At 36.6% G+C, this 27,215-nt stretch overlaps 1 protein-coding gene across 5 annotated transcripts in view; it reads left to right on the forward strand.

Annotated features, from left to right (window-relative positions):
* Positions 1 to 27,215, forward strand: part of LOC129233157 (nucleoporin NUP35-like) — a 47,954-nt gene that overhangs the window by 11,028 nt on the left and 9,711 nt on the right. For all 5 annotated transcript variants that reach the window (XM_054867226.1, XM_054867228.1, XM_054867229.1 and 2 more), the window contains 7 exons: positions 5,612 to 5,714; positions 13,165 to 13,198; positions 14,468 to 14,570; positions 16,416 to 16,469; positions 24,139 to 24,208; positions 25,987 to 26,115; positions 26,780 to 26,938. In XM_054867226.1, the coding sequence (XP_054723201.1) occupies positions 5,612 to 5,714; positions 13,165 to 13,198; positions 14,468 to 14,570; positions 16,416 to 16,469; positions 24,139 to 24,208; positions 25,987 to 26,115; positions 26,780 to 26,938 (652 nt within the window). The remainder of the gene's footprint in view (positions 1 to 5,611; positions 5,715 to 13,164; positions 13,199 to 14,467; positions 14,571 to 16,415; positions 16,470 to 24,138; positions 24,209 to 25,986; positions 26,116 to 26,779; positions 26,939 to 27,215) is intronic.

Here is a 27,215-nt window from a genome sequence, read left to right on the forward strand (position 1 = left end):
CATGATTCCTTTAAATGTAAATTCAATTGCTGTTGCCAACAAATGATGTTTTAACAATGTATGTTTATCGCAGCATTATGTGAAACATCATGGCTCAAATATCTTAATTTGCCTTCAGAACTATGGGAAGGAAATCAGACATGTCATTTTCAATGTTTCAGGAAGGCAGGGCAGAATTTGGAAGTGTGGAGGCCCGGGGGGCAACGAAGGAGTGGAGGCCCCGAATCAGGGTTCAAAAAGATCATCATATTTTCTAAAATATCCGATGCTTTGATATTTATCCGAATATTTTGATACATATGTATATATCCTATATTTTCAACCTGTGAAAGTTAGGATATTTTGTAAAAATTTTATTGTAGGGCCCCCTTTGTTGTGGAGGCCCCGGGGCAGTAGCCTCGCCTGCCCTCTCTTAAATCCGGCCCTGCAGGAGGGGTGGGGGAGGTATACAGGCACAGGGTGAGTTGAATCGAATCTGCCACACAATCTTTACCCGTAACCGAGTTATGGTAGATATAAGGAAAATGAGTAAAAAAAAAATTCTGTGAAAAAGACCGATTTCTGAGATTTCTGTAGGACCTGCACACAAAATAAGTACATATTTGGAAAAAACAGAGTAAATCCTACAAAATGACATTTTCCCCATCAAAATAGTCGCATTTTACAACAAGCTAACAACAAGCTTTTACAACAAGCTTTGAAACTTTGGGCACACTCAGATTTGAAATGATGCCAAAGTTTTCAATCGACATTTTCAAAAACAACCGAATGAGCAAATCTACCAAAAATTGGCCCATTTCACTAGCTTTCACATGATACAGCAAAAAATCATATTGGGTTTTAAGTTAGCAGAAATTCAGGCTTTTGTTTGAAACAGTCGCATTTTTCAGTTTTGAATTTTCTGTTTCACGTAAGCATGTTGCTTTCCTCCCTTTCAGAAAATGATATTTTTATATCAAAATAATAGCAAAATAATAAATATAACATTTTATTAAGTGAAAAAACTCATGAGATAACAATAAGTAGAAACAAAAGAAGCATTACTTTTCCGTGCTTTTCACAAAGGAAAAATCAGTAATAAAAAAGTTACACTGATATCAATGTGTACATTTAATCAATCTTCAAAATTTAGATGCTGAAATTGGTCGCCACCACACCTGATACATGCTCTTGCCTTAGAGCATCGGAAACAGCATTGCTCTAAGTGAAATTTCATTTCTTAATTTTACTGCTGCTCCATCAAGTCAGTTGCGCAATTCCTGCAAACTGGCTACTTCTGTTTTGTATACTCCTTGTTTTAAGAATCCCCAAGGAAATCCACTGGCGTCAGGTCTGGCGATCTAGGGGGCTAAGGAATGGAACTCATACGACCAATCCATTGGGGATCCTGTTCAATCAGAAAATTCCGAACGGCTTTTGAAAATGAGCAGGGTTACCATCGTGTTGAAAAATGATTTCTGCTCTCCAAACCAGGGAAGGGGCCAGGATCACAGTTCTTCTGATGTTGAGGAGTATGTGCTGAACCAAGTAGTAGAAAACCACAAGTGGAAAGTCCACAAGTAGTGGACTTTCACAAAGTAAAGTTATGAAAGCATTGCAAGAAAACAAGTATCACCCTTACCATTTCACACTAGTACAAGAATTGTGCAATTCAGATTTAGAAAAGCGGGTAACTTTTGCAGATGGCTACTAGCCCGAGATATTGAAGAACATCATTTTCTAAAAAAGATACTATGGAAAGATGAGTCGTTGTTCACTAGAGGGGGCATCTGGGGCATCATAAATTTGCAAAACTAGCATCAGTATACTGAACATAATCCTTTTCTAACCTGAAACTCATCATTCCAAACTCAATTCAGCCTAAATGTTTGGTTTGGTGTAATCGAAGATCATTTGATTGGTGTTTCGAAGTAGCCTAACAGGAAACACATATTTAGAGTTCACTGAACTTCATTGCCTGGCTTACTTGATGCTATTCCTGCTCCAGAGAGAACGAAAATCATTTTCCAAGACAATGGAGCCCCTACGCATTTTTCAGATGCTGTTCAGAATTTTCTGGCTCAAGAGTATCCTCTATTGGTATGTCGTACGGGCTTCATACTTTGACCACCTAGACCACCAGACCTGACTTGAGTGGACTTCTTTGTTTGGGGATTCTTAAAACAAGGAATTTACAAAGCAGAAGTAGCCAATTTGCAAAAATTGAGCAACCAGCTTGACGGAACAGTAGTGAAACTAAGAAATGAAATCTCACTTAGATCAACGGTTGCTTCCATTCCCAAAAAGGCAAGGGCATGTATCAGTTGTGGCGGCAACCAATTTCAGCATCTATTGTAAATTTTGAAGATAAGATTGATTAAATGTACTCATTGATGTTAGTGTAACTTTTTCATTGTTGATTTTTCTTTTGTGAAAAGCACAGGAAAGTAATGCTTCTTTTGCTTCTACTTATTGTTATCTCATGTGTTTTTTCACTTAATAAGATGTAAAAAAAATTATTTTGATATAAAAATATCATTTTCTTAAATAAAGAAAGCAACATGCTTACCTGAAACAGAAAATTTAAAACTGAAAAATGCGGCTCTTCGCTAATTTTCCTTTTTTAACGAATGCAGATTTTTACACTGTTTCAAACAAAAGCCTGAATTTCTGCTGAACTTGAAGCCCAGTATGATTTGTTGATGTATCATCTGAAAGCTAGTGAAATGGGCCAATTTTTGGTAGATTTGCCCGATTGTAACTCATACGTTTTTTAAAAATGTCAATTGAAAACTTCGACACAATCTACCATAACTCGGTTATGGCTAAGGATTGGACTTGATAATGGGTGGTTCTATGCTCGGCTTGGGCCCTTCTATCACCCCCTTTCGTATGGCAGATTCAATCGAACTTACCCTGTATATCTATACATATTACATGAATTAAGCATCAGAATACAGATATATGTAAAAGAATTACATGGAAGAATTCTTTCGTGATTTTTAAAAACGAAATGTGTAAACTAAAATGGATCAATCAAAGAAACATGGGCATAGCCAGGATTTCCTTTAGAGAGGAATCCTAGCAATAGTATAGGATTCCTTGCAACCCTAGGTGCTATAAGATAGTGATTTTTAGTTGCCCCCTCCCTAGTATGGACTTGAAATTGCTTGAAATAGAATCGGTAGTTTGAAGAAGGGAACATGCACCTATGTATTGTGTGTTGGGGCTTATTCCCTTCTTAAAACTACCAATTCAATTATAGTCCTCCTCTACCCCTAAAAAAATATGCTATATCTGGTCAGATGAGGGCAGAAAAAGTGGTTTTGTGACTCTTCCTTGACAGTTTTTCAAAATGGACAATAGTTCCAACATTGCAATTTTTAATAATCTTTGGTGACATTTGGAAAGAGCGTGAGAGTTGAAGGTTCTCTTCAAGGGAAGGGCACTTGCCCCTCTCCCTACCCCTCTCTGACTATGCCCATGCACAGAAAGCATTTTTTTCTTACCCCCCCCCCTTTGTGTTTTGTTCTTATGGTTGGTAGATGGGGATATAACAATTTTTGCTGATGATTTTTTTTGTTTTCAGTCATGCCCAAGAACCACACGGAATATAAATAAAATTTTCTGTCTTGGAAACTGGCTTATGACACTGTAAGTGCACTTTTCAATGACGACTGCCTTTTTTCAACAAGGCAAAACCTAACATTGTTTATTTCATGCAAGAGATCCTGCCAGCTTATAACTGTTGTGTCATACTGTGATGGGTTGTATTAGTCAGAAACTTGATATACACAAACTCATTTTATTTACAATAGCACACATCATAACTATAGGCTAGCCCTAGAGTGGAAAAACTTAACTGAACCACATGCAGGACAGAGTTTAAATTGTAGAGGGGGGGGGGGGGCTAGAATATTCTCAATGATTCCATGCTGTTAGTACATTCTTAATTCAGATTAATTTACTTTGCTTTTAAATTCCTGGGGGGAAAAAAGAAAACTACTTTTGATGGAGAACTTAGGGCTGTTTAATGTGGCATTGGATCAACTTTTGTTCAAATATCCTAATAATAAGATAGTTATATTGTCAAATTTGGAACCTGCCACCCAGACTATTGGACCAAATTACACCCCTATGTCGAGGGATATTGAAGAGTGCCAAACTCTCCTGAAAAACCTCAGCACACAACAGCAGCACATTGTCTTCCAATGGATCCCCGGACACTGCAGAGTATATGGCAATCTCGTAAGCAGATATTTGGACCAAAAAAAAAAAAAAGACACAGATAGTACAGCACTGATACCTCTTTTTGCTCCACAAAACTTTGTGTGAATAAATAACTTCAGTAGGTGCGTACCAAGTATGAGTGACACCTGAGACGGTAATTTGTGGTATCACCCCCCCCCCCCCCCGAACTACAAATGAAAAAAAAAGGTTTTAATTTTAAAACATACAAAATTGAAATTCTTAAATCCAATTTAGTTTCAGCCCCTTCAAAGAGTGTTTCACAAAGCAAGCGTTTCCCTCTCCCCATGGTGATGGAACTACCTTTGCTAGAGTAAATATAATTTTGTAAAAAGGGGGGGGGGGGTTCTGAATTTAAGTATCAAAAATTTGCAATTCTACTTAGGGTGTCACCCCCCAGATGGATGACACCCTGTGTGGACTGCCCCCTCTGCCCCTTGGTAGTGACGCCACTGACTTCAGATTGAACTCAGGTTCCGTTGTTTCCTCGAGTTAAAATGACATTCTTGGACAAAAAGGTGCAGGTAAACCTTGTGAAAAGCCTATTGCGAAGTTCAGACTTGCAGTTGACCGCAACTGTCTGAGGAGTCACCTACATGGCATTGGCATTTACGACAACCCATTTTGTCAACTCTCAAAAAAAAAAAAAAAAAAGTTAGACATTTCAAGAAGTGCTTGGCTCTGCATAGTGTCTCTGAAGTTCAGAGGTAATGGAGTGTTAAATGCTACAGACCAACTTTTTCTCTTAAATGAGATGTTGGTCTTTTTCTCTTACCATTTGAAAAAAAATTTAAAAAAATATTTACTGCACATTTGTTCATAAACTTGTTAATATCAGAGAAATTATTAATGGTTATCTTAGAAAGGATTAACAATGTGCCATATTTTGGAAATTATAGGCAATTTTATTGAAAAAAACTTTGTATCTTTTATCAGTGGCATACCTAGCATGGGTGACACTCCAAGTGGTAATTTGTAGTGTCACCCCTCTCCCTACAGAAGCAAAAAAAAAAAAAAAATGTAAACATGAAAATTGTGCAATTTTCAGAAACTAAATTTGTGTAAAACAAAATTTTATGTGAGTTAATGTACAAAACACAAATAAAAAGAAGGGGTTTGGAGGGGGGAGGGTTAGTCCCCGGAAAATTTTCAAATATGTAGTCTTAAAAGTGCATTTTTTGCTTTATATTTTTTAAAAACTTGCAATTCCACTAGGGTGTCAGCCCTCAGACAGATGACACCCAGGGTGGACTGCCCTCCCAACCCCCGTAGTGACGCCACTGTCTTTTATACAAAGCTCCACTCACTATTTAAAATGCAAACCAATCTACTTTCATCTTATAAAGTAAATGAACATTGATTTTTTAAAAAAATTTCTTTGCAGTGCGTTATTGAATTCTTCAAATGTTGCAAAAAGTAGTGGACCACCAACGCAAGGACTTCTCTATTCTGCTTCCACACCTACAACCTCCTTTAATGTTTCAGAAGTAAATGTTGTTTTAATGTTGTTTACCTTTGGTCTGTATCTAGATCTATGCAAAATTTAAAAATATATCATGAGTAGTTTGTTTAGTATTCTGTTGTTCTAAAAAGGAAATAAAGTGATAAGTGTTTTTTTTTTTTAATTGATGCTTTCCTTGCATGAACTGCTCAGAACAATAAATCTCAAAATAAGTAGCCTTTCAAAGCAATTTAAAAATAATTTTTGTTTCAAGGTTTTTGGCGTGTTTATGAATTCAAATTTTCTTCAGGTTTCTTAATATTTATTTATTGATTCATTTACGATTGTTCATTCAGAAATCATTTTTATATTTCTGCCTTGCGGTACTATATATATATATATATATTTATATGTAATTCTTAGAACTTAAAATAAAATATTCTACATTTAGACAGCGCAAATGCAGCTAAAGTGTTAAATGTATATTATATATATCTCATTTAAAGTCTCACTCGTAAGTGGCACACTAGCAAGTGTATGAAACAAAAACAACAAAAAACATATAAGAATAACAACAGTATAAATTGAAAAGCTATGGGAAGTTGAACAATATGAACTTTAGAATGGGCAGTAACTGCTACGTTATCAAAGAGCTGGAGCAGTTGGCATAATATATTAATTTGCAGGTTTCTATAGAGGTCGGTAACGTACATGTCATATATATATACATACATATACATATTTATACGTAAATATATATATATATATATTGTTACAAATCCTGTAAATAGTAATTATTGTAGTAACGTAACCTGTAAATAGTTTCCCGTAATGAATATACAACCCCTTTTTCATATGGCTAAAATATACGACCCCTATTCCCTTTTTGTTCATTGATAAAATTTGATAACGGTCAACGCATTTCGAGGAGCGTGTGGAATATTTGAGAAAATTCTTTTCTGTGTATTTAAGCCGTTAGCGATGGATAAACAGTTAGTTTCGATTCAGATTTCGAACTGAGAAGATTTTTGCTCTGTTTATAGCGAGGCATTTCGCTGTGTTGTTTTCGTATTTGGAAGTAAATACGTGTGTAACCGTTGAGTTTACGGTGTTGTGTGATAATTGCTTAATTGCTGATGAATAATTTAGCAGTTGTTGAAGATCTTTCCTGTACATAGTGTAAATAAATTTCCTGTGTTTTTATCAAGAACTGTGTCTTCATTTCAAGAAAGTGGAAGTCGCACCGAATCCATTACAATTGGCGCCCAAACGTGGGGCTTCTTCTGCACTTTCTTGGAGTAAGTGTGACTTTGGACATTTTTTCATAAAGACTGTTTGAATTTATAGACTTTGTTTTTATGGTGATTACTCGCGCAATGGATAACCAATTAAAACAACTTCTGGAAGCAATTAATGCTGCGAAAAGTGACTTGGCTGAAAGTTTGGCGGCTAATCAAGAGCAATTAAAAAATGATATGGCGGCTAATCAAGAACAATTAAAAAGTGATTTGACTGCAAGTTTTACTGCAAATCAAGAACAATTAAAAAATGACATTGCGGCTAATCAAGACCAATTGAAAAATGAATTAGCGACTAACGAAGAACTGTTAAATAGTGATTTAACTGCTAAAATTACTACAAGTCACGATGAAATGAAAAGTGACCTAACGTCGATGAAAACCATGATGGAGAATCAACTAACCGCCATGGGAGATAAAGTCGATGCTCTGGAAGAAAAATTTGATACTGTGGAAGAGCGCATCGCCAATATGGAAAATAAGTTGGAAGAAGAGGACAAGAAATTGACTTCATTTAAGGAAGAAATAATTAAGGACGTGGAAAGGAGATTGGCGACCGCGGAAAGCAGCTCTGTACAGTTTGGCGCTCCCACATCGGTTGCTCGACCGTCCATTAAACTTGCCACATTTGATGGGAAAACTTCGTGGCAGGTTTACAAAACTCAATTCATGATAGTGGCGGAAGCGAACGGATGGGACTCTGCTACCAAGGCCTGCCATCTTGCAGCATCCCTGAGAGGTGACGCAGCGGACATTCTTCAGACCCTTCCAGACAGCCAGCGCCTGGATTTCGCCGCCCTCACATCTGCGTTGGAGCTTCGCTTCGGTGAGAAGTGCCAGAAAGACTTCAGCCGGCTCCAGTTGAAGTCCCGTTTCCAGAAAACCGGGGAAACCCTGCAAGAGCTAGCGGCGGACGTCGAGAGATTGTCTCATCTTGCTTTTTGTGACTGTCCTGCGGATGTTCGAGACAACCTGGCACTCAACTACTACATCGACGGGGTTCGAGATCCAGAAATCCAGAAAGCTCTACGGATGGCGGATGTCAAAGACCTGAATTCTGCCGTTGTGTATGCGATGAGATACGAGGCCGCCCAAGAAGCAACCCGTGTGGATCGCCATCTAATCCGGACTCAGGAAGCTGATGAGTCTGATTCCAGGTTGTCCCACCTCGCTGAACTTGAGAGACAAATTGGTGACTTGGCAAGACATCTGAGCACCATAACAGCCCAAAAGAAACAAGAGCAGAAGTGCTGGAAATGCGGTAGTGAAGGACACCTGCGAAGGAGTTGTCCGGCTCGCCAAGCTACGCGAGGGAAGGAAATCACCACCACTAGAGCTCTGCAGATTTCCTCTTCTAGTAGTGGCAGTGATGGACTTTTCATTTACGCACATGTAAATGGGAACCCCTGCAGACTGATTGTCGACACTGGAGCCAATGTGACAATCATTAGGACAGATGTGGCTCGTGAATTTGGATTGAAACTGCTGTGGACATCGCCACGCGTAAGTCTCCAGACTGTGACAGGTGACAAGATCGAGATTGACGGTAAAGTGGACTTGGAAATAGTGTTTGGGAATGCCACCTACCATCATACGGCATTCGTCGCTAATATCACGGACCCCTTCATTCTCGGATTGGACTTTTTGAAGAAATATGACTTCACTCTCGACTTCAAGACTAATGAGCTGCACTCGATGAGAGAAGACATAGCCGTTTTCCCTGCAGAAAGTGATGTAAAATCCGCTCATCAAATAATAGCCCAAACAGATTTATCGATTCCCTCAAGGTCAGAATCATTGATACCTGGCTCCCTTGAAGAAAGCAATAGTTTTCGATTTGGACTTATTGAATACCCTAACCTAAGCAATAGCCTAAAAGGAGTGCTGGTAGCATCTACGCTTGTGGACCTTTCTAAGGATGTAATTCCTGTGAGAGTCGCCAACGTGAGTGAAAGGCCAAGGAATATCCGGAAAGGTGAAGTGTTAGCAACTTGTACTCCAGTAAACTGCATCATTAGAAGAATCAATTCTCCCGAGACTGTGTCTTCTGAGTCCTTGACATCGAAGTTAATTGGGAGTGCGCCATTATCGAAAGATCAAAGAACTGCTGCGGAAGAATTGGTGGACGACTTCAAGCATCTGTTTTCATCTACATCGGAGGATGTTGGCCGTACGAATTTAACGCAGCACAGGATTTACACTGGAGAACACCCCCCCTATTAAACAGCATCCAAGACGACTACCGTTCGCCAAGAAGGAAGAGGTTGAGACCCTCCTGAAAGAGATGAAGGAGAATGATGTAATCGAACCTTCATCCAGTCCTTGGGCCTCTCCCATCGTCTTGGTCCGAAAGAAAGATGGCTCCACCAGATTTTGTGTAGATTACCGACGGCTGAATGAAATCACCAAGAAAGACAGTTACCCCCTTCCACGGATAGACGACACCTTGGACACTCTTTCCGGACACAAGTGGTTTTCGACCCTGGACTTGAAGAGCGGCTACTGGCAGGTTGAGATACACCCTGATGACCGAGAAAAGACAGCATTTACAACTGGACAAGGCTTATGGCAGTTTAAAGTGATGCCCTTCGGCCTCTGCAATGCACCAGCTACGTTCGAGCGTCTTATGAAGACAGTGTTAAGAGGACTTTCCTACGAATCCTGTCTGGTCTACTTAGACGATATCATCATCGTGGGACGCAGTTTCGAAGAACATCTGGCAAATCTTAGGAAGGTGCTGCAAAAGCTTAAGGAAGCCAATCTGAAGTTAAGCCCGTCCAAATGTAATTTGTTCCGCCGGGAAGTGAACTACCTTGGTCACATCATCTCTTCTGAAGGTGTACAAACCGATCCAGAAAAGGTATCTGCGGTCAAGAGTTGGAGTCGTCCCGAAAACATCCATCAGCTGCGAAGTTTCCTGGGGCTCTGCACGTACTACAGGAAGTTTGTAAAGGGTTTTTCCAACATTGCACGACCTTTGCATAAGCTGACGGAGAGCAAGCAAAAGTTCGAATGGTCCAAAGAATGCGAAGATGCATTTCTACGACTGAAGGAGGCTTTAACATCAACGCCTATCCTCAGCCTGAAAAATCCTTCATCCTGGACACTGATGCGAGCAACGAGGGCATCGGAGCTGTTTTATCCCAAGAAATTGACGGAAATGAACATGTCATCGCTTACTGGAGCAAATGCTTATCAAAGTCGGAGCGAAATTACTGCGTCACCAGAAAGGAGTTACTGGCCATAGTGAAAGCTGTAGAACACTTCCATCATTACCTCTACGGCCGAAAATTTCTGCTACGGACAGATCATGCCTCGTTAACTTGGCTTTTGAACTTCAGGAATCCAGAAGGCCAGATAGCCAGGTGGATACAGCGGCTCCAGGAATATGACATGGAGATCAAGCACCGAAAAGGGTTATCTCACGGGAATGCTGACGCTTTATCAAGGAGACCCTGTCCTGAGAACTGCCACTATTGTTCCCGAATCGAGAAACAGTATGGAACGACTAGCCCTACCGCCTATCAGGTGACAGTGACTCCAACATCATCAGAACCTGATCCATGGAGTGACGACCAAGTTCGAAAAGATCAACTTGAAGACCCCGACATAAAACCAATTTTGGAGTTCATGGAAAGTGACAGTCGACGCCCTAGCTGGCAGGACGTTTCCATCTTCAGTCCTGCAACAAAAAGATACTGGGCTTTATGGAACTCACTCCATTTACGGAACGGCGTGCTACACCGGAAATGGGAATCTGACGACGGCAAGACATCTAGGTGGCAGTTACTACTTCCCCGATCCAGGATTTCAGATGTTCTGAAAGAAATACATAGTAGTGCGACTGGAGGACATTTTGGTGTCTTGAAAACCCTCAATAAAGTTCGGGAGCGCTTCTTCTGGAGCAAGGCGAAGGATGACGTGGAGAAGTGGTGCCGTTCTTGTGACGCCTGTGCTGCTCGTAAAGGACCGAAGAAGAGAAGCAGAGGGAAGCTACATCTGTACAACGTTGGAGCTCCTTTCGAACGAATTGGGATCGACATCCTGGGTCCTCTACCAAGAACTGCTGATGGGAACAAATACATTCTTGTTTCCATCGACTACTTCACCAAATGGCCGGAAGCATATCCCATTCCAGATCAAGAGGCCACCACCGTAGCAGAGACTCTAGTTCAACATTGGATCTCGAGATATGGAACACCTTTGCAGATTCATTCCGATCAAGGGAGGAATTTCATCTCTGCTGTGTTTAAGGACCTATGTCAAATTTTCGGAATTGAGAAAACTAGGACAACACCACTACACCCACAATCGGACGGCATGGTGGAGAGATTTAACCGCACAATCCTGAACAATCTCTCGCTTATGGTATCCAGAAATCAACAGGATTGGGACAAGAAGCTACCTTTGTTCCTGCTGGCCTACCGCAGTGCTGTCCACGAGACTACCGGATATGCCCCATCTCAGATGCTCTTCGGACGAGAGCTTCGGCTACCTTGTGATCTCGTCTTCGGTCGTCCTCCGGATGCGCCTTCATCGCCTGAGGAGTACATCCAGGATCTCCAGGCCCGGTTGGAAGACGTTCATAACTTCGCACGAGAGCGAATCAACATCGCGGCGGAGAAGATGAAGACCCGATACGACACAAGGTCTACTGGACATGAATTCAACGAAGGCGACAAGGTTTGGTTATGGAATCCCATCCGACGGAAAGGTCTGTCACCCAAATTGCAGTCGCATTGGGATGGACCCTACAAAGTCCTTAACCGACTAAATGACGTCGTAGTGAGGATCCAAAAATCACCTAATGCAAAACCTAGGGTTGTACATTATGATCGGTTAGCCCCATACTATGGCCATAGTTCATGAGTATTACGTAAACAACCATGGTTGATAACATAAAAGTTGTAGATAATTAATTTTTGCTTTTAATGTTTAGTAATATTTCTTGTTATTATTGTATTTTCTGTATCTGTTAGTTATTAATTAATGTGTATATTTGTGAACATGTGATAGAAGTTTGGCACCCTTTCTGGGGATTGTACTGCCCGGGACGTGCAGTCCTTAGGAAGGGGGCAATGTTACAAATCCTGTAAATAGTAATTATTGTAGTAACGTAACCTGTAAATAGTTTCCCGTAATGAATATACAACCCCTTTTTCATATGGCTAAAATATACGACCCCTATTCCCTTTTTGTTCATTGATAAAATTTGATAACGGTCAACGCATTTCGAGGAGCGTGTGGAATATTTGAGAAAATTCTTTTCGGTGTATTTAAGCCGTTAGCGATGGATAAACAGTTAGTTTCGATTCAGATTTCGAACTGAGAAGATTTTTGCTCTGTTTATAGCGAGGCATTTCGCTGTGTTGTTTTCGTATTTGGAAGTAAATACGTTTGTAACCGTTGAGTTTACGGTGTTGTGTGATAATTGTTTAATTGCTGATGAATAATTTAGCAGTTGTTGAAGATCTTTCCTGTACATAGTGTAAATAAATTTCCTGTGTTTTTATCAAGAACTGTGTCTTCATTTCAAGAAAGTGGAAGTCGCACCGAATCGGTTACAATATATTTTTTTTTTTGAGCTGGGATATGTTTGAAATAAATTATTTCTTCAACATCATTTAAAACATTCTAGAAAGGTCACCAACTTTGGATTGAGTTTTCAGTGTTTCCCAAACTCAGAATATTGTGGGGGGAGGGGGACACCATTGTAGAAACCATGAAAAGGTTGGGGGGACCATGAAAAAGTCGCCTTTAAACAGAGAGCCAACTGTATTATTGTAGTTAGAATTGTTAGGACCCATTGCCATAGCACTATCATCATTAGATGGCTGCTGGATCCAGTAGCTACTGGGACATTTTGAGTCAGATGTGTTAGGCTGTCATAGGGGTAGTTATATTTCAGAATGAAATGTGGTCAATTGCAATCAAGTGCAAAAATAGTGCAATCATTAATGATGCCAAACAGTATTGTTTAGAAAATGCTCCCTTCTTCTTCTGTCTTTCTACTCCAAACCTTATAATTGAGAAATGGCACAATAACTTTTTTGTGCCTAACCATAACCTGGTGCTGTTGCTTTTAAATGCGTAGTAAATCTTATGTTCTTCTTTGAGAAAAAAAAATAGTATTTAATTTGGATATACAGCAGATTGTACAGTATAACTTTTACAAAATCTTTCAACTTTTTTTTTCAGATGGGCCCTATTTCGAAAATCACTCAAGACAAAGGTAATTAGGGTCTGACAATTGTTATAAATTTATATTTTGTAGGTTTTTTTATTTTGTGATTTAAAATATATACAGTGACAAAAAAGAAAAAAAAAAAACTCCATCACTTGCAAAGAGTTACATTTTAAAGCATCTCTCCAGAAATAAGAGAATAACTGTTCAGTAAGTTAAATAACTTAAATAAAAGTTATTTAACTTACTGAACAGTTAAGTTAAATAACTTTTGTTAAATAAAAGTTGTGCTTCTCTGGACATGTTTCAATAACAATGAAATCACCCATGCATTTAGGAGACCAGCATCAAATTGAAGAAACCAAAGACGTGTTTTGATCATCTTTCATCGTAAATAGCTGTAAATTTCAGCAATTAGTTTACTTATGTTCAATAATTTTATAGATTTTCGCAAAAGTACCACTTACATTCACAAAGATATAAGCATTTCTTTCAAAGAAGATTTTTTTCACCTGTTTTTCGCTCAGAACATGCAGAGTTTTCTGTCCTGGCTTACCAAACTTTCAGAAAACTTGACAGCATACAAGAGAATCATTGTACTAAAATTTAAAATAAAAACTTTGAGAATTTGATGAAATATGAACGTTTAAAGCAATTAATTTCTCATTGCATGCTCTGAAAGATAGCAATTATAACTGTCAAAATTTCATACCTTATTAGATTTGGCACCTTATAAAAAAATCCAGTCAGCTATCATAAAATTGTTAAAAAAATATGGCGACCTAATGAGCAGCATTTCCATTATGCAACAAACTGTAAGGGATTGTGCAAATTTGTAACACTTGCCTGCAATTGTTCAGTGTGATTCCTGATTGAAAGAACTTATTTGTGAACGATCCCAAACGATTCATCACCTATACAAGAATAATTGAAATACCGCTCATTAGGTCCGATTTTTAAAAGGAATTCTTATATCTTCGTGAATATAAATGATACCTTTACAAAATCTGTAAAATTACTGTACATTTTAAGTAATTTAACTCCTAAAATTTGCAGCTTATACCCAGCTATTTATGAAAAAAAAAAAAAAAAAACATTTTTGGTGCCCTAAATGCATGGGTGATTTAATTTTCGTTGATACTTGTCAGCATAAGCATAACTTCTATTTAACAAAAGTTACCGAACAGTTATTTCCTTTTTTCTCTTGAAACTCTTTAAAATGTGAATTTTTGAAAGTGATGCAGTTTTTTTGTCCGCCACTGTGTGTAATATAAATTATTTTATTTGTTTATTGTTGTTATTTTTATTTTTTTTCAGAAGATGCAAATTTTAGTAGTATCTTATCTCCAAATAAACTGTTTTCTGCCAACAATACAACTTATTTATCACCAGCTCAAATAGATCCTTTCTTTACTCAAGGGTGAGTAAAAATATGTGTAAATTCTTTTAAAAATGCATTAAACTTTCAAACAGTTTTCAGAAGTATGTTGAAAACGTTATGTTATTCCGATCTCCTTTGAAGCATAAATATTTTTTTTAAAATTTAGATAAAATATGCCACCCATTCCTTTCAAAGTTTACTGCTTATACAGGGAGGACCAGGATTAAAATGTTAACTTAATCATCTCTACCTATCTATTGTTTTGGTATATACAGTTTGAATTATTCATTTTGAAAGAATAGGTGGGGCAGTGACATGCAAAGTTTTTAATGGAAAAGAGAAAAATATATGTGGTACCTACTGGAATTGTATCGGCTAAATCTAAAGTAATTGAAATTGACTTCCTTCAGATTACCAAACTTTTCAAAAAATCAAGAGTGCTTAAATTTTGAGATGATATTAAATTAATTGAATACAATACATATACTGTATAAATAAAATGTATTCTGTTTCTTTATTATGTTCACATGATTAAAAGTGTTACAGCAAAGTAAAAATTCTTTAATACATTAGCAGACCTACCAAACCCTTCTACATTTTCCAGAAGCTTTCTGAATTTTAACCCTATCATTCGCATGTAAGAAAAACTCATCTGTATATTTCCTTCCACTTTGGAACCATTGTATTACATGAATCCAACGGTATCAAAAGCTGAGGCAGTTTATTTTCGTCCTTAGACAACAACGTTACAATGGCAGGGAATCTCTCTGGGATTTATTTTGATAAATAACAGAAATACTTATTTCAGGAAAACTAGAAAAATATTTTGAATGATTATTAATCAATATGAAATTGGTTCTTAGTTATGATTTTTTGGTATAGTTGAACTTGCTTATAACAAGCACGAAGGCACCGCAATATTTGCATGTATAACCGAGTGCTTGTAAAAACGGGTTTGTGAAAAAAATCATAAAATTTTATACTTGCTTGCTTTGTTATTTTTATATTTCTGTACAGATCCAAAGAAGTTGGTTATTTGATTTAAACTGTCTTCTTGTCTTTTTCTTGTTATTGGTTTTGAGGAACGTGGGGCTCAAAAAACATTTCCATTTGGAGCCTTGGCTTCAAAATAATTTGAAGTTTTTCTGCACTTTAGAAGCCAAGTATGTCGAGGGCTATTTAACTTCAAATTCTTCATTTGTCGTCATGGTGGTCACTTTCATTTTTTCTCCCCTTCCTCTTGAGTTTTGATTTTCAGCTACAATATCCTTGGAAGTAAATCTCAGAAATGATAACATTTTCTTCAACAAATATGTAATTTTTAAATGCTCCTCTTCTCCGCAAATTTGAAAAAAAAAAAAAAAGGGCCCTGTCATCACTTGTTCTTATGCCTTATCTAACTTTTGGTTGAATTCAAAATGTTAATGGAATTTTTCCAAAAATAGAATAATCTTTTTTGAGGAGGAAATCCACAGACATTTTATAAATTACAAAAAATATTGCTTGCTTTAAGCAAAGTTCGCTTGTTAAAAGCGAGTTTTGTTTCTACAAACTTAACGTTGTACCTACCAAATCTTTTTGATTTCCTCGCTGAATCCGAGTTCTCGTTAAAACGACTTGCTATGAGCGAGTTCCACTGTAATAAGTATAAAAGCGCACTTTTGTTAAATTTTTATAATGAAATGAATAATTTAATTTTATTATTAAAAAATGCTATGTAAAATCTTCTGCATTTTTTAAACTTTTGCTTTTCAACTTAAGAAAAAAAGTTTTATAAAAAATCACAAAATAATTCCTTGAAATATTTAGATTTTCTTTGACAATTAGTTATAAAGATTCTATCATTGATTTGTCTGATTCTTCATTCTTTTTTCACTGTAATAGAGAAGCTCTTAAGAATGGTGAGCAGTTGGATGAATCATGGGTGACTGTATTTGGGTGAGTTTTAATTTGATACTTACAACTATCTTGTTTATTTTGCTTACATGCACAGATATGTATGCTTGTATGTATATATAGACCCGATAATTCAAATTTTCAGTTAGCACTCAATGATCAGGAGCAGGCAGGGGTGTTTGTAATCCGAAATTTTTGGGTTGCCGTGCCCGAAAATTTTGCACATACATTCTAAAACTGAAAAATTATTTAAAAAATATAAAAAACTTTTCAAACAGTCTTTTTCAATGATTTAAAGGATTTTAATATACGTATTTGATGAGTTTTTACGGGTGGAAGGGGGGGGGCGAGCTTCCTCAGAGTTTCTGAAAATTTCACTGTCAGAAAATTTTACTTGGGTCCACTATCACCCCTGGTAGCTAGGCTTGGTTTTAAATATGGGCCCTGAGCAAAACAACATTGGGAACTCCCATGATTCTTGCATTGTAACATTGCCCCCACCCTCTATACATATTACATTATATTTAAGATTAATTGTATTGTATTGAAACCAAGTACACATAGGCAGATTTAGGACTGAGTTCCTGAAGGGGGGGGGGCAGGATTTTTTTTTTGAGCAATATTTAATGTAATCAAGGCTGGATTTAGACTTGACGTCGCCCTAAGCTACTGCAGGTTTTTGGTCTCTATTGTAGTCCGAACAAGTTTTTCTGTCGGTGGCAAAAAAAGGCCACTTTTTAAAGTCTCCCCTCCCCATGCATTATACCTATGGTACATGATGGGAAATGGTGTAGGGTATAGAATGTCCCCAATTTTAGGGGGTCCGGGGGTTTCTCCCGCGGAGGAATTTTCGTAAAATAGATATAAAATTCTGCATTTTGAAGCCTTATAAGGGGCAAGTGGAATTACAAAAATCTCAGTAAAAAATAGCAAAATACTCTTTTACGAGTTACGACAATACACAGTAAAAAAAATTTTCGGGATGGCAAATCAGTGACAGCAGTCCTCAGAGAGAAAAAGCGAGGGAGAAGAGAAGACTATGCATTGTTATTTGCTTACATTGGCTGTCGGTTCAATTGAATTAGTTTTTGATCACGCCTTCTACCCACCCACAAATACAACAATGAAGTAAATACAAAATGGTCAATAGTAAAAAATGATTTAAAAGAAATGGTGTACAGATTTAGAAAGTAGGTACAAGAGTAGGTAAACATGCTGCCCATTTGAACAATTCATAATTTATACACTTGATAAGAAATTAAAGCACCCTTTGCTGAGGAATTTCAAACACTCATCCAATCCATTTCAAGGACTCGAAAACAATTAAAATTATTTAAGGCACTTCATTTGCCCTTTCTAGTCTCTGAAATTAAGTACTAGATTGTAGTTTTACAGTATGTTCTAACTTGGTAAGAAACAACTACTTTGGTTACTTTAAGTTAAAAAAAAAAAAAAAAACTATAGATTTCTTATTGCAACAACTTTTTTTTCAATTACAAGCAGTGCAGAAAACAAAAAGGAATAGAGATAGTGTTTTTTGGTTTTTATTTTTTTCTCATGCTGAACAGATTAACAATATGCAGTAGAAGTAAGATAAAAGCATACAATACAAAAGAAGTTCCAAAATACTTCACTGCATTCGGGATTAAGTAACATGCGAGTCACAAAATTTGTCTCAAGAAATGTGTTACAGAAACGTGGGAAGCATGATTTTTTCATTTTTGAGTCAAGGAACTAAATTAACATATTTCAGAATTTTTCCCTCTACCCCCTCTCATTTGTTATATATGTTTAAATTTATGGTTGGTATCCACATTTTTCCAAATTTTTCAAGGTTTGCAAGCACTTTAAAATAAAATTTATTTTTTCAAGTGTTTTTTTTTTGTTAAGGTACAAATTATGAAATTTTCGGGAGTTAGGTGCCTTCAACAAAGTGGGTGCCCTAAGCTATAGCTTGTTTAGTTTATAGGTAAATCCGTTTTTTTTTTTAAATCTTTGTTTCAGTTTCCAATTTGTTGAAATAACAGTTGATTATTTTAAGTATTGCAGCTGAACACATAGCTCCTTCAGTCAATATATTAACTTATACAGGGGTGCCCACCTAATGGGGGGGGGATCATGGCGCAGGCTGCGGCATTGAAATTTTTAGGGGGGGGGGGCTCTTGCTTTTGGGGAGGGGTCTCCACGATATTGAAGGGGGTGAACCCTTGCCCTTAGAGGGGATGAGCACTAGGGTGGGGCGAAAAATAAAAAGTTTTTCCGATCAACTAGTAATAGTTGCCAAAAGTTGTCTTTGGTGATAGTTAGCAAAAGCGCAAAATTTGATGAAGATCGGATAATATCTTCAGGGGGCGCTGTGGTCACAAAGTTTTATTATAGATTTTTTCCCGGATTTCATGGTTAAAATACGAAAAATAATGCTGTTAACTTATATCATTGCATTTTTTTACTCATAAGATTTATTTATGCACTGAAAGCATATGAAATAACCCATAAAAGTTCTTTTATGTTATTTATTTATATTTCCAGCATCTTAAAAAGAAACAAAAAGTAAAAAATAGTGACTTTTAGGACAATACTAAGTAAAAACTGATGAATTTTACAAAATGTGACAGAAAAATTATGAAAATGCAAATATATTAGACAAATAAAATTAAACAGCACTATTGAAACAATAATAAACAATTTTAAAAATCTGTAAAAATTTACACTACATACGTGATACAAATTTATGTGTCACAGTTAGAGCTTTTACGAAAATAGTCTTTTTTACTTTCAAAGAAAGGCAGTTCCTTTCGAGCCTCTACACGTGCACGAATGAAACCATCCCTGGCTTCTATTCCACTTACGGCCAGAGATGCATCCGTCACCAACTTTACGCAGCGCTCCACAGATTGAGTATGACAAGGAAATTTGCACATGTTTTGAAGAAAATGAGGAACATCTCCGGTTTTCACTAAGTCATGTAGCTCATCCTCAGTTAGTATATTTGTTATAGGAGGTTTTGTTATAAGCACTTCTTCACACTGCCAATTGATCAAGTCGACATAGTCGGAAGAAGAAAAGTTAAGCTCAGGGATGGTAAAAGTACGGATATCATTATTGTTCACAGAATTAGTGTCTCGTACTCTCAAAATCCGACGAGCAGCTAACTGCCGTACATGCCTTCGATCATCATTTAACATCGCCAGCAAGATGTTTTCAGGATGTGCAAAAAAGGCGTTCCGCTGAATGACTGGATCGATGACATGTAACAGGTCGTCTGGCAAATAACGCGACAGATGAATAACGTGCCACAAGTTTCGTGCACCATCCTTGCATGCTGAGTTGCACTTAATTAGAAACTAGCAAGGTGTATAAACTTTAATAACGAATGAAACAAGCATTTTTAAATTTGCTGTTGGATATTCTGTGCCGATGTACAAACGCAAAATCCGACTGGCTGTCGTGAGCCATCTAGAATGACTCAAGGAACCAGGTACTCTTTCAGAAAGGTGTACAGAGCAGTTGCCACTAATAACGGCTTCAAATATTTCCAATAGATATTTCTGGTCAGTACTTAGGTCCGCTCGGTCGATAGTTGGCATGTTTTGAATATTGCACTCAACGGCTTTATATTTCACTATCGGTAGTGATTCGCAGCCTATCAAACATTTTGCCAATAGGACCGCTGAATCCTCGGGGATTAGTACTTGGTCCATCCAAGTATTCTACTAAATGGCGAAGCAGCAATTCGTTGCCATGAAGCTGGCATATTAACCACTGCAATGGTCTGTGAAAGAATGTTTCAAGGCGTAAAATCACGCCACTTTTTCTTCCGGTATTTACTGCAGTACCGTCACATCCGACGGCGCACAACTGAGTAATATCAATTTCGTTTTCGACAATGAAATCCAGTATGCCGTTTGCAATTCCTTCTGCGTTTGATCGATTTGGCGAAATATGTCCTAAGTATTTATTATCTGGCAGCATAACCAGTGTTACATGTTCTTCAATAATTATTTTTCGATGATAACTGCCGGACACAGATTGTTCCAAGAACAATGTACTATCCTTTCAGCCATCAAAGTACAGACCTTGTACATCAGCACATTTTGGCCCTTGGTGATGAGCTTGCAGATTTTTTCTCACTTTTTTACGCTCTCGTTTCACTTTGCTTGGATCGATTATATTTGAAGCTGTTTCAGGAGAAATTAAGCCCACGTCTTCTAATATGGATGATGCCAACGCGGCCGCTGATCTATTCGAAACACCATATCGGTCACACGTTTTAGAAAATTTGTTCAAACTGACTCGTGCTTGCGAAGTGCTTGCTTTATAATTTATAACTATAAATTCAGGATCCTTTTCGTCCGTACCTTCTATTGAATATTCTTTATCAATTTCTGTTTCTTCAGAACCTTCTTCACGGGTATTAACTATGCTTTCCCTCTTCGCTCTTGATTCTTCTTTCTTTTTTCGTTCAAAACTCAGTTTTAATTTTCTTGTGGTTTGAATATCAATGTTTCCAATAAACATTTTTCTATCACCACGCTGATCAAAAAGAAAAAGTTGTTCTTTGGAAGGAACTTTGCGAGTCTTGTCGCAGTTACACGCACTGAAACGGCATTTACAACAAGCGATGTCGAAAAGTTTTTCTCGAGCTTCGGATGAAAATAACTGCATCTTTGCGTTAAACGCATTTGTTTTAACAGATTTTTTGTTCATAGTTTTCTTCAGGTTTTTATATTTGCCGTGAAAATGTCGAATCATTTGAACGATTCGTTTATGTGAAACTATAGGAATAGAGGAACGATGCCATATCTCTTCTAACTTCGTGGCTACGTCTTCTGCTATCTCAGTCACTGTGGGGCTCTTTGGAAGAACTAAACTGTTTCTTTTCGTGTGCAAGAAATAAATAATACTTAAATACATCTTCATACGTAGGTAACACAGAATCAGACAAATTTTTTGGTGTTCCGAAAATGGAATCTTTTAACATTTTCCTTGTTTTTACTTTCAATCCAGCACAATAATCCTTCGAATGTTTTCCGCTCATTATGGTGTTAGAGATGGCGTTTCAATGCACTGAAAATATAAACATACACTGTGCTGTGCACTTGATGCTGTAGAAATGCGTCTGGAACTTTTCTCGGTTAGAGTTCCAGGTTGTATGACGTATTTAAATGGCATTTCACATGATTCTAAGAGCTCAACAGCAGCGTCTCTTCAAATTACAGAGTTTTTACAGCAAAACCATGCATTGCTTTCTTTTAATGCTAACGTTTAGTGACCAAATTTCTTTTGGAAGCTATTCTATATGTTCTTAATACATACATGTCCTTTAGAATTAAAAAAGGTGAAATTAAAGTTAGAAAAAAGCATGATTTTTACATTGAAACCATGATATTATAGGAAAAAAACAATGTTAAAACTTTGCGATCGCAGCGCCCCCTGAAGAAATTAACCGATTTTCGTCAAATTTTGCACATTAGCTAACTATCACATAAGACAACTTTTGGCAACTATTACTAGTTGATCGGAAAAACTTTTCATTTTTCGCCCCACCCTAATGAGCACCCCTGACTTATATACTTGCCCTAATGGTTTACAGTTCAAAGTACTAGTCGTTTTCAGCACATTTCAGTATTCCAGTGATCGCTTTACTACTTGTAATTAGGACTGGGCTGTATCAGAATTTTAATACCGCAATGTATCACTCTCCAAATAGCGATATTTTCGATATATCGATATATTCTTGGGAGGTTGGGGGTGCAAAGGTTATAGCTTAGAGCATAATATATCGATAAACAACAAAAAACATTTCCAAATGTAATAAATACAATTATTTCTCTAATTCAAAACTTTGCTGGATGGCATGCAAATGGTATAGCTCAATGCATGACAAAAGTGCTTCGCAACAAAAAAGTTTTAAATATTCAATTCAATATTTTGTTTAAATCTTTCAATTTGAGCAGTCTCAATAATTTGAATGTACTTTGAACTATATTTCGTATTGAAGTCTTAAATAGTTTATTTTCTGTCTTTTAATAGCTCTTGCTTTAAGATTTTTTACTTCTTAGTTGAGTAACATTAAAGTAAAATACTAATAATAAAGCTATAAATTTTGGAAACTATCACACCATACACCCATTAAGCACACAGAACTATGAAATTTTTCTCACTAGCTGCATTACACGACATTGCTAAGTCTACCTCGAAAATAAAAGTTTCCTCTAGTGACACATGTTTAACAATCAGGTTGAAAAAAGAAGGAAAAAAATAACATAAACATTTCCCGTCAATGTGTAGAAAGCAATTTTATGACTCAAAATTTAAATTTAGACATCATTGGATTTTTTCGTAATCATTGTGGATTTTCTGGCCAAACCCCCCAAAGTAGTTCCCATACACCCCATTTTGATAAAAAAAAACTTATGTGAATTCCTGAGCTTCAAAGGACCGCTGCTCCATGTTTGGGAAAAAATCCGACGAAAATTGGATTTGCATAAGGAAAACCCCTTGTGGGGTGTATTTGCACCCTCCCCCCTTTCCTCATAGGTAAGGGGGGAGGGTGCAAATACATATGCAGGTGGGTGCAAATACAGTGCTCATATTGTTATAGGTTCCCCCTATGACAATTCCTGACCATCAAAGAACCGCTGTGCCAAAGTTGGCAAAGATCCGACGAAAACTGGAGTTGTATAAAGAAATCCCCTGTGGGAGGGAGGGTGGCCCCCATTGAAGGTGCCGGACTAACAGTCCGTCAGCCTGTGCCCCGGGCTTACGGACCGCCTACTGCATGGGGCCTTAAATTTAGAATTTTCTACAAAAAAACTTTTTTTCTATAGATTTTTTTCTCAAATTGAGGATTTTTTTTTTAAATTTTCAAGTTGATTGATGTAAACAATGAAGTTTAATATGATTGTAAAAAAATAAAAATTTTTGCTCCTATGCAGAATTTAGGTTTCCCATATTGTACTCAAAAATAAGGATTTGTTAAAGTTAAATTTTGCATTATATGAACAAATTAACAATATTGAAAGGCATGAAAAATGCTTCTAACACTATTCCCGCTGATTGTTATTAAAATTGACTTCCTGAATCCAAATGTGACCACCGTTTTCCTCGATATCATACACCCACTATTTGGAAATGGTGCCCCCTCCCTATTTTTTTCAGTTTTTGACAATTTTATTGCCATCATTTTGATTTGGAAGGGAGCAGAGCCTTACATTAAGAATGTAAGAATGAAGGCATTCACGGCCAGTGTTAATGATGTTGTGAAATTCCGGGCTGTTGTGTTGTCAAACGTTTCCCAAACGTTTTGTCCGCATCTGCGGCGGTCATGTTCAGCGTTTACGTAGTCGAAGCTTCCAGGGAAGCAACTTCCTAACAACTGATGCAGATTTCGAAGTGTTGTCAATATTTATGTGGGAAGAGCTAGCTTTCCCTTCGTTTTGGGCCAGGATAGGTTGAGGAACATTTGTCCTTGTTTCTGGTTGGCTAAAACTTGACCTCTTGAGAGGTAGCACAATTACTGTTGAGCTACCTTTGAATATTGTTATGAAATCAAGATTATTCCATAAAAGTCCACCAGGTGACATAAACACACAATTGTTTCACTAGTTGTATTTATGATTAACATGGTAATAAAGGGTTAAAATTTTTACTGTTCAAAATTTTCAAGTGCGTAAGCATTTTTGTTACTGATTTGTTCTTCAATTTCTAGGTTCCCTTCAGCATCTAGTTCTTATATCCTTCAACAATTTTCTCAATATGGAAATATAACAGATCATAAGGTATGTTGTATAACAAATTTTCTACAATAAAATAATAGTCTAATCATTTCCCCCTCCCTTTTTATGTACCCTCGTTGTAGAATGTGCCACCTGGTAACTGTGTCATATATGTTGTACTGCTGACTGCTGGCCGCCAAGGCAAGGCTTCAAGTGCAGAAAAAGAATAAGTGAATAAAATGAAAATCGCTAAGAACAAGGTTGAGACTCTATGGAGGATGGTCAAAAACGCCCCAGCCAAACAGCTCCTACAGGGTTTGGTAGGAGTCATTTGGCTGGGATATCTGAAGTCTTTTCTTGGCAGTCACTGGTACAACATCAAACGTGAGCTGAAAGAACAGACATCTTTCTTCACGGTTGACTACAAAGGCGGCAGATTCTACAAAAACTAGGGTGTTTCAAAAATGCATGTAAAAAAAAAAAGTTTCTCCTAGATAACAGGACACCCCTCAATATTTTCAGATTTGTAGATAGTAATATACTCAAAGAATTTTAGCTTCCTATTTTAACTGAAAGGGGGTGCTCAACCCCCTCCCTCAAACTTCATAAGTACAGGGAGGGAAATTAAAAAAAAAATACATTGAACTGAAAAACAATGCTACATATTATATTATACTCTAGTAATATGCATTGCAAAAAAATAATTATTTACAAAAAAAAAAAAAAAGTTGGGAAAATTAAATGTTTCTAAATTTGTGGCATTTTTTATGCTACCGCAAATGTTAAATTAAGGGGCCATTGTGCGCCCTCTTAAAATTTAAGTAAGAAGCTAAAACTTTTACAGCATAATACTTTTAATAAGTCTAAAAAAAAAAAAAAAAATAGTGGGTGTCCTGGACTCTAGTTGAAAAAAAAAAGTTTTTTTTGAACCACCCTAAGGGAGAGGGTACACAAAAACTTGTACCTGTGTTATAATAAATGCCTGGAAAATCATGAGAGCTATGTCGAAAGATAGTGCAAGTGTAGTGGTAGATTTTTGTGCAATATTTTTTTTTTTGCTTTATCTGTACTTGTTCTTTATTCATTTTAATGATTTTTTAGGGCATAGTGTCGCCTGAGAGCAGAAATAAGATATCTTACTGTTGTTTTGAGCCTTAGTCGTCTTACTGTTTTGTTTTGGCTGACTATATAATTTGATCTCTAGTAATGAATCAGAGAAAAAGAAAAAAAAATGCTTGTCAAAATTAATTCCATTAATTTTTTTTTGCTTGTTCATAGGTTTGCTAGCTGCATTTCTAAACGCTATTTGGTATTATTTTAATATACTAATTCAATTCATCATTTAAAAGCTTTGAATCAAAAAAGAAAAAGATGAAAAACTCAAATCTGCAATTCAAATAAACTATAGGAGGCACTAGCCTCTGGCTAACGGCTGCTGAAAGAGGTAAAACCAAGATCAGGTCATACCCTTACGTAGAGTATGACCTGCCCAACGAGATAACTGACTTGTTTCCACTAAGTTGAAATGCTTTACCTCTTTTGCTAATTTCTTAAATCATTGCAAGGTGACATATTCAAGCTCTAGAACTGCAAAACACTCTATTTACGAAATAATTCTGTATTTTTTACTCTTTTCAGAAGTTAGGGATTTCTTAACTGTATAACTCTCATTAAACTTTAAAAAAAAGTAAGGATATTATATTTATTGCAAATTTCTAAAATATGCTTTGTATACCAATTTTATTTATTAGAGGTTACACAATCTGTAATGTGCATTTGTAAAAAACCTAACTGTTCTGAGTTTACTTTTTATGTCTTTCTTCTTTTTTTTTTCTTTTCAGATATCTCTTTCTGGTAATTGGATGCATATAAAGTATCAATCCAAACTTCAAGCCAAAAAAGCTTTGAGCAAAAATGGTAAAATTTTCAGTGGTAATATAATGATTGGAGTAAAACCTTGTATTGAAATGGTAAGTGCATTTTTTTTTTCGTTTCTCTCTCTGTACATAAAAATATGTAATCTTGTACTTATGTTTCGAGAAGATTGTTTTTATGTATGTGTGTGTGTGTGTGTGTTATGTCGCAATGTACACATGTCATGGCATTTTTAGTATATAACTATTTGTTAATCAAAGAATGTTATACTACTATAAAAGTTTTTTTTTTTCAGTTTAAAATGAACTGTTTACAGTTTTATTGCTTGGAATAAAGGTGTTGCTTATTACTCTGAAAGAATTCACCTATTTATTTCATGTGTACTCTTCAACATAAATGGCAAGTGACTTACATACAATATTACAATATATTATACTGGTAGAGCAAAAAAAAAAAAAAAAAAAGATTTGGTAATCTTATTTTTAAATGGGAAGCATTTTACAATTTTTTAAAAATTTAGCACAACAAATCAGATTAAATTATTTTTCTGCAGAAAAAAAGCACTCATCTAATGCCAAAATACTTTTCCCAGTTTTTTAAAGGTTGCCTATTCTTCGTCATGTGTGTTATGTTGCTTTCCATTACTTTTTTATATTTTCTTTGGTCTACATATATATATATATATATATATATATATATATATATATATATATATATATATATATATATATATATAAATTAAAAAACGATTCATTTCAGGATCTCATGGAGTCAACTAAAGAGAATTTAGAAGATACCAGTCTCCTAAAAACACAAGACAGTTTTCTCAACAGCAGTAGCATTGAGCCTTCAAAACCAAGTTTAAAAAACATAAGACCCTTGACGCAAGCATATCAAAGTCCAACAATTCAATCCCAGGTTGTGATGAAGTTTTAATAGTTCTGCCAATTTCTTATTTTCCTCTGTATCAATACAGTAGCCTCTGTTCTTACGCGGGGTTTTGTTCCACGAAAATGCCGTGTAAATCAAAACTGTATAAATCAAGACTAAATAGTAGGGTTAAGGTTCCATAGATGAAAAAGAAAAATACTTTATTCTAGTGATCAGGGTTGGCTTTCTGCCGGCAGAAACTAGTTTTTGCCGTGCCAGTGGCAGAAACTGGTTATAACCGGTAAAAACCGGCAGAAACTGGCAA

The sequence above is a fragment of the Uloborus diversus genome, unplaced genomic scaffold (assembly GCF_026930045.1).
Source record: "Uloborus diversus isolate 005 unplaced genomic scaffold, Udiv.v.3.1 scaffold_217, whole genome shotgun sequence".
NCBI classification, from domain to species: domain Eukaryota; kingdom Metazoa; phylum Arthropoda; class Arachnida; order Araneae; family Uloboridae; genus Uloborus; species Uloborus diversus.